Source organism: Setaria viridis, chromosome 5 (genome assembly GCF_005286985.2).
Source record: "Setaria viridis chromosome 5, Setaria_viridis_v4.0, whole genome shotgun sequence".
Taxonomy (NCBI): Eukaryota; Viridiplantae; Streptophyta; class Magnoliopsida; order Poales; family Poaceae; genus Setaria; species Setaria viridis.
This window is the reverse complement of record NC_048267.2, coordinates 46,304,262-46,312,210: the sequence shown is the minus strand read 5'-3', so window position 1 is coordinate 46,312,210 and position 7,949 is coordinate 46,304,262. Positions and strand designations below refer to the sequence as shown.

At 44.2% G+C, this 7,949-nt stretch overlaps 2 protein-coding genes across 2 annotated transcripts; one reads left to right on the top strand and one right to left on the bottom strand.

Moving 5' to 3' along the window:
• LOC117859161 (eukaryotic translation initiation factor 4E-1) lies at nt 1-2,206 on the bottom strand. The gene is made up of 5 exons (XM_034742360.2): nt 1,896-2,206; nt 1,035-1,200; nt 832-957; nt 361-426; nt 1-278 (listed from the first exon to the last, which is right to left on the bottom strand). Exons 1-5 carry the CDS (start codon nt 2,150-2,152, stop codon nt 228-230), a joined length of 666 nt encoding a protein of 221 aa, XP_034598251.1. The 5' UTR covers nt 2,153-2,206; the 3' UTR covers nt 1-227.
• A 906-nt stretch (nt 2,207-3,112) lies between these two features.
• On the top strand, nt 3,113-7,159 carry LOC117857715 (UDP-D-apiose/UDP-D-xylose synthase). The gene is made up of 9 exons (XM_034740537.2): nt 3,113-3,579; nt 3,728-3,820; nt 3,933-4,040; nt 5,737-5,851; nt 5,951-6,084; nt 6,186-6,287; nt 6,380-6,472; nt 6,556-6,691; nt 6,780-7,159. Exons 1-9 carry the CDS (start codon nt 3,295-3,297, stop codon nt 6,893-6,895), a joined length of 1,182 nt encoding a protein of 393 aa, XP_034596428.1. The 5' UTR covers nt 3,113-3,294; the 3' UTR covers nt 6,896-7,159.
• The last annotated feature ends 790 nt before the right edge of the window (nt 7,160-7,949 follow it).

The window sequence follows — 7,949 nt, the reverse complement described above, 5'->3', positions numbered from 1 at the left end:
TTCACTATTCCCACAGTTCCATTTTACGAACTCAACAATGACAAGAATCTCCCATACATGATGGCAAAAGCGCAAACAGTGAGACAAAAACATTAAAACTCGAGTCGCTGACTTATGGAGTACAGGAATAGATGCAACATGTTAGATTATGTAAACAGATAACCCTTCAGCACAGGCACCGAAACTCTGCACTGCATTGCTACTCTCTGGGAATTCCAGCACCAGCATCATACCGTGTAACGGTTCTTCGGACCTTTGTCCATCTTCTTTGCATCGTCCTGCACGCAGCATAATAAATGGCAAAGTCAGAAAACGGTACCTGCCTTGAGCAGGGCACTGACAAGAAAAGGCGCTACTCACATGAACGATGAATCCAATGGAGTCCTTGTAATCCAGAAATTCCTTCCACTGCTTCCCTATGCTTACCTGAACAAAGAAAGAGCAGGGAAAACATTCAGCACGTTTCGCCTAATTACTCAATGGCAATCATGTTCAGGACTCGAAACATTTTACAATTAAAAAGGTAACACCTGAGCAGTGATCAGGGTTCCAGAAACAACAATTTCCTGGACAATGACAGGGCGCAATACTTTTATAATAATAAATCTTCAAAACTATGAAATATTCTTCAGGATATCACAAAAGCTGAGAACCCTCCCTGAGTTCAAAAATGATAAGCAGTTCAAAAAAAAATCCCTGATTACAAAATTACATTTGGAACAAGCACCTATTGTCAATGAAAACACGACGCATGTATATACAAGAAAAAGAAACAAGCTGTTGCACAAGCATGTTAGGTAAGATGTCACTGCAGCACTCAACAGTCAATACCTGGGCAGCTTCATTGGCAGCATTTTTGGTCCAGATAGCTATTCTTTCCTGCTTACCACGTACACTAACGACTGCTCCACAAATTTCATCACCATAGTCGAATTGTTCGCCAATCATTGCCAATAGCTAAACAAAAGAGGATATAGCATGGAGGTTATAGTGAAGATAAATATTTATCTTCTCTAACGAAAACAAAAACTTACAGTGTGCAGCCACATTGTGTCAGATTTTCCTCTGCCACAGCTGATGGTCCATTTACCACCATTGGCACAAATAGGGTCTTCCCATTTTGGTTCAATCTTGTTCTTGAAACAATGGAAGTCCGCTCCCACAATCAACTTGCTAGGGTGGTGAATATTATTGTAAAGGCTGAAAAAACACAAATTTGGTTAGTGTGCTTTTCTGGGATATATAAATGGTTGAGAGCTAAAGTTGGAATAGTACGTAAAAGGAATGAAGCAAAGATCACAAAATTCAGCAGATTCCTCAAGCAGCCACTGCGTTACCCACTATAAAATTTGGTTAGATTACTAGTGTATGTCCTTTCTTTTCATCAAATCTCCTGACTTCGATCCCGTGCAATACCCACTATAAAATTTTGTTAGACCTGACATGAACTGATATTTTTGTGATCAAAGCAGACTTCACAATCAAGGAAACAAAAACCAAAAGAGTCAATACCCTAGTAAGCATGGTTGAGTGGGTTAAATCGAACCCTTGAGTCTGAACAAATACATACTAAAGTGTTTGAATGAGGCAAAAACTACTGAAAAAAATTTGTGTGCAAAGGGCATGGAAAGCTATGAAGTTGTGGCAGCAACTACGTCATCACAATCAATTTTCCTTTCCCGTCCTAGAAACTAGGGTCGTCAGAGATTCAATAACAACATTCAATCCTAGCAGGATCAGAAAGTAACGCACCAGATCCGCGGACAATGACTCCTAGTAGGAGTGTAGGAGGATATTGTAAATCTAACTATGGCGGGGCTAGGGAACAATCGGATCAGCAAGCCTGGGAAACCATCCCGGGGTGAAAAAGGAGAAGGGCATGGAAGGGCACGTACCCCCAGAAGTCCTCGACGGTGGAGAAGGTGTGGATGGGGCGGATGGAGCTCCCCCATGCGGCCTGCTTGGACTTTCCCTGCGGGTTGTCGAACCAGAAGGTCCAGGAGTGCTCGAGCGGGTGCGTGGCGGGCTGGAGCGGCGGTGCGGGGGCGGAGGAGTCGTCGGCGATCTCGCCCTCCTCCCTGTCGTCGTCGTCCGGCGCAGGGTGGCCCCGGGAGCCGGCGGACGTGGGCCTGGTGTCGGTCTCGTCGGCCATGGCGGCGGCGGCGGTCAGGTGGTAATCAGGTTGGGCAGGGAGGGAGGGAGGGTCCCTTGGATCTCTTCTTCTCGAGTCTTTGACAGGGAAGGAAGAAGGATGCGCGTGAGCTGGGCTGCTGTGGGCTGGGCTAGTTTTTTCTTTTCCTTTGCCCAGCAGAGCCCACCCAGCCAGCAGAAAGAAGGAATAGGGCCGAAACTCTCTTCCTCCTCCAGCCGCCGCCAGTCAGTGTGGTGGGCTGGATCAGCCGCATCGCCTGTCTTCTTCTAGCTAGACTAGACTAGACTATATGATTTGATGGGGGTGTCGCCATTGCTGCACGTGAATGATTTGATAGTGGGCCCAGCAGCTATCAAGGTTACAAGCAAGGAATGACAAGCTAAGAGACAGACAGGCACCACTATTATTGGCTTGATAAATAAATAATTGCTCCTCCATAGACAGAGACCCGTGCCCGTGGTGCACGTGAGTGCGAAATGCGCTCCGATCCGATTTGGTTTGATTACTTTTGATGTTCGATTTGCCTACTGAACGAATGAAACGGATAGTTTTAATTTTAAAAGAGGTAAGTGAGGAGGTGGTCAAAGCAAGATCCGACCAAGCGACCAATTTCCCCTGCTGCTGCTGGTGGTCGGGGCCACGTGACTATGTCACTCGCATTAAGCTTAATTAATTCATGATTATAACATTACATTGTTAAATTATAAATTATTAAATTTAATAGATTCATATCGCAAATTACCTTAATAATTACCTTAATTAGTATTTAAATATTTAAGGTGACATTAACTATTCGCGGAACCACGCACACCTGAGAAGTTACAAAAATCCTGATCTCGATCTGAGCGGTGGGCCATCATCCCATCCCTGTGTCTGCCACAGTGCTCACTCCAATCTAGCTAGGCTAGCTATCTCTTCTTCTCCCGTGTCCCTCCCTCCTCGTCATCGTCCTCTCCTCTTCCCTCCTCCTCCATAAATAGAGAGGAGAGAGAAGAGAGAAGAGAGAGAACCCAGCCGAGGCCACCGCCACCGACATCGCCTCGTAACCCGTCGAATCCACATTCCCCGAACCCCACGCCGCCACCACGCACATTCCCGATCCGACCGCGCCGCGTCGCCAGCCCACCAAGGGGAAGGAGAGGATGTCGTCGCCCTCGCCGGCGCCCGCCCGCCTGGATCTGGACGGCAACCCCGTCGCGCCCCTCACCATCTGCATGATCGGCGCCGGCGGCTTCATCGGCTCCCACCTCTGCGAGAAGCTCATGGCCGAGACCGCCCACGTCGTCCTCGCCGTCGACGTCTACTGCGACAAGATCCGCCACCTCGTCGACCCCGCGCCGCCGCACCTCGCAGGACGCATCTCCTTCCACCGACTCAACATCAAGAACGACTCCAGGCTCGAGGGGCTCATCAAGATGGCCGATCTGGTGAGCACATACCTACTAGTACTAGTACCTGCAGATTTACGACATTCCTCGAGTTATTATGCAAAATTCCAAATTAAGGGGAAATTCTGTTGGGCAACTGATTGACGTATTTTCCTCTGCTGCTGCTTGTTTGGATCTGCGCGCCAAGACGATAAACCTGGCGGCGATCTGCACGCCCGCGGACTACAACACGCGCCCCCTCGACACCATCTACAGCAACTTCATCGACGCACTCCCAGTGGTACTTCTCTTTCTTTTTTCGCTCCTCGATTTTGGCAATTCCTGGTTCTACAGATTACAGAATGTCTCCTTGTCATCACTTACTCATGATTCCTTCCTTTCGTGCACCGCAGGTTAAGTACTGCTCCGAGAACAACAAGCGTCTCATCCACTTCTCCACGTGCGAGGTCTACGGCAAGACCATCGGCAGCTTCCTCCCCAAAGACCACCCTCTCCGCAAGGTCCACATAATCCCATCCTGTCTACCTGTGCACGTCCTCATGGTTCTGGACAATTTGATGCCTTAAGTTATATTTCTTTCTATTTAGTTGGCTCCATAAAGAAATAATTGAAGATCTGGTGCAGGTTGCTAAACTGCCATGTTTAACTACATATAATTGTCCTGTCCTTGCGGTACGGTCCTTGTATCAAGGTTGGGCTGGATTTGGTGTTAGTTGGGGATGAATTTTCTAGTTTGGTTGTTGGTTGGTGCTGGGACATGTTCCTGTCATGCCGAATTCTTGAAATGATTATAGGATGTTGACTTTTGAGGGAATACTATGGTTTGACTGCATCTGTTAGTGTAGGTCTTGCTCTTCCCTTGACCTGTACAGATTGTCCAGTACCATTTATTTTCCCTTTTTGCCTTTCTAAAATCCACACTGTTTGAGGCTCCAAGCTATGTCCTTTTTTAATAGCATTTCCTGTGAGATAAGTTAGTGTATTGATGCTTAAGCAATTAAGGGTTGTGACAACTAGGCAACTAGCAGCCTTGCTCAAAGAGTCGGTGTTTAGTTAAATGAATTCCTTTTGGATTTCATGATTTTTAGTATTGTCTGGTACTTTTTCTCGATGTTGTCGCGTGTTTTCTTAAGAAAGTTCTTAAACTGTTCTGTCATTGGTACTGCACCCAGGCCAACTCAAGGAAAGTGTCTAGTTAGTGCGGCTGTGTCAGATGTTTGATGTGCGCTTATTAACGGAACTGTAATACGATGACAATGTTGGATAATAGGATGAACTGTGAACTTTACCATTGCTTTGTTCTGGTGAGCAAAGTGAGAATAACCTTGCTTCAGAAAGAGACGGCAACAAAACAGTTATAATCGTAGGCATGTTGGAGCTTGATGCCTTGTATTTGTATTCGGCAAAATAGGCACTTTGGTCCCTATTGCACGGAGGGTCAACTTCGTCCCTCAACTTTCAGATTGGCCAATTTAGTCCCTCAACTTTCATTTTTGGGTCAAACTCGTCCTTATGTTGATGTGGTGCTCTATTTTAGCATGAGTCTAATGAAAAAGTCCATTTTGCCCTTAGCTCATCTAGATCAAACATTTATGTGATCATACTTCCTTAATACATACACATAACAATATATTTTTTAAACTAACACAAAATATGGTTTTCAAAAAGTGTATTTACTCGTACTCTTTAAAGTCATCCATGTGCTCATACGAATTTGATAGGCACAATATATGTACTCAAACAAGTATTTACTCCTATTCTTTTGTTATATATACAACTCAATGTGTGTATGCATGTTCTAAAATCAACATGTGCTCACATACTCGTGGTATGTTATACATGTTCCATGCATGTATTCATACTACCTCGGCAAACATATGTATCCTCATATTTATTTTGGATCATACGCTATTGTAATTCTAAAGGTGAAAATTGAAGAGAGAAAAGAGCCAAGGGTAAAATGGACCTTTTGTATTAGTTTCATACCAATATGGAGCCATGTATCAGCACAAGGACGAGTTTGACCCAAAAACGAAAGTTTAGGGACTAAATTGGCCAATCTGAAAGTTGAGGGACGAAGTTGACCCTCTGTGTAAAGTTCAGGGACCAAGATGCCTATTTTGCCTTTGTATTCCTTTTGCATCATATACCTGTCCATCTTCTGATGTTTGTCTGGTCATTATGCTTTTCAAACAGGAACCTGAATTTTATGTTCTGAAAGAAGATGAGTCACCCTGCATTTTTGGTCCAATCGTGAAACAGCGATGGTCCTATGCATGTGCAAAGCAACTTATTGAGAGGCTTATTTTTGGTTAGTAAATTTATCCTGTATTGTTTTTGTCAATATGTAGCTGATGGTCGCAACTTCTCATTCTAACGACTGTTGCCATTGTGATCGAGTATCCACCAGCTGAAGGTGCAGAAAATGGCCTTGAGTTCACAATTGTGAGACCTTTCAATTGGATTGGACCAAGGATGGACTTCATTCCTGGTGTTGATGGCCCTAGTGAGGGTGTGCCTCGGGTTTTGGCTTGCTTCAGTAACGTATGTGTGCCTTTTTTTTTTCTTTTGGCTGAGGATGATTACATTAGTTTCGCATCATGTTCAGTCTTCTTAGAAGATGTATGTTACCAATGGTTTTGCAGAATCTGCTCCGCGGAGAGCCCTTGAAGCTTGTTGATGGGGGCCAGTCTCAGAGAACTTTTGTTTACATTAAGGATGCCATCGAAGCTGTTGTTTTGATGATTGTATGTTATCGCCTTTATCTCTGGCTCCTTGTTATGTTCAAATTCAATGGGACTGAACTCCTTTTTTTTTTCCTGTTGTCAATTTATCAAAGGAAAATCCTGCTCGAGCTAATGGTCACATCTTCAATGTTGGGAATCCCAGCAATGAAGTTACTGTTAGGGAGTTGGCCCAAATGATGACAGAGGTATGTCATGGATGACACAGATACGATTTGTGTTGCTTTGCTTGTATCTGTTGTAAGCCATTCATTGTCTTGTTTTTGTACAGGTCTATGCAAATGTCTCAGGAGAGGCACCACTGGATGAACCCATGATTGATGTGAGTTCGAGTCAGTTCTATGGTGAAGGATATGATGATAGTGACAAGAGAATCCCTGACATGACTATAATCAACAAGCAGCTAGGTATTGCTGTGTTTTGAATGATTCTCTCTCTGGCTATGTCATTTTCCCTCGCTGCCCATTAATGGTCAAATGTTGACTATAACTGTAGGTTGGAACCCAAAGACACCTCTCAAGGATTTGCTGGAGACAACATTGACATATCAGCACAAGACATACAAGGAAGCTGTTAAAAGGCAAATGTCACAGGCTTCAGCGTCGAGTTAGATAACCCGATCCTCGGATGGAAAAGTGGTGACAGGCGCTCAATCAGAGCGCAGCCACAGGTGTTATGATGTTTTGGAAGTCGGATACGTATACGCTAGTAATCGTTTTTGAGGCTCTAGTTGCTCCCTAGATGTCCATCTTGTTAGATTCCGTGCTGCTATCAAGGGGAAGGGATGTTATCCGTATGGCAGAGTTGATGTACTCCATCCATTGTACTTTGGTTGCTCCTCGTGCTGTGTCAAGTCATTCTTTGGAATCATTTCATTGGCGAGAGCTGTTATTGTTCGTATGTTGCAACCTGAGTGAGTTTATTAGTTGTGCACAAATTTCTCTGCTGGGTAGCAATACTACTATGGCTGATGTGGTAGCTTAGCTGTAAGCTTTTTCCAGGATGTTATCAAGTGAGCTAGGTAAAGCTGTCATGATTCTCATCAGTAATTTTGTGAGATAAGTTTGTCAAAGTCTGATTGAAACGGCAAACCGAAATTCCAATTAGGATGGAAACTCTTCGGTTTTCCTTAGGTTAGGACTAGGAGAAAAAGAACGCCATTTAGCTAGGTTAGGACTAGGAGAAAAAGAATGCCTCGCTACTTGATGTAGTGATTTCTTGAGCAATCTTTTTTTCCGAATCACACCGCATGAACGTAGATGTTCACATTCTCAACACGCTTGCTTTTACGGATACACGCACCCAACCCTACCTCTATACGCATATAACCTTATTTCTATGAGCATCTTTGAAAGACTGAGTCGACAAATTATTGAGAATAACAATGTCACTACTGGCACCTTGCTGTCGATGGGCACATCACTTGCCACTTGCTGTCGACGGACACGTCACTTGCTACTGAAAGAATAGCACGTCCCATACCACTAGAAGAATAACGTCGGTTAAAATTCTAAAATAAATTTAGAAAAATACGAAGATTACTGACGACTATTGGCATTATTATCTGGATGGTTAAAAGAAAACGACTTTTGGCATTATTATCTGGATGGTTAAACTAAAACAATGCGTGACACAGAAAAAGGAGGCGGGACTTTCGACTCGAGT

Excerpts from the sequence above, each read along its gene's own strand:
- LOC117857715 (XM_034740537.2), top strand. The coding sequence starts at position 3,295 with ATGTCGTCGCCCTCGCCGGCGCCCGCCCGCCTGGATCTGGACGGCAAC. Across the intron at positions 6,085-6,185 it reads TTTTGGCTTGCTTCAGTAAC|AATCTGCTCCGCGGAGAGCC; the intron begins GTATGTGTGCCT and ends ATGGTTTTGCAG. Across the intron at positions 6,473-6,555 it reads TGGCCCAAATGATGACAGAG|GTCTATGCAAATGTCTCAGG; the intron begins GTATGTCATGGA and ends GTTTTTGTACAG.
- LOC117859161 (XM_034742360.2), bottom strand. The coding sequence starts at position 2,152 with ATGGCCGACGAGACCGACACCAGGCCCACGTCCGCCGGCTCCCGGGGC. Across the intron at positions 958-1,034 it reads ACACAATGTGGCTGCACACT|CTATTGGCAATGATTGGCGA; the intron begins GTAAGTTTTTGT and ends TCTTTTGTTTAG. Across the intron at positions 427-831 it reads CTGCCAATGAAGCTGCCCAG|GTAAGCATAGGGAAGCAGTG; the intron begins GTATTGACTGTT and ends TTCTTTGTTCAG.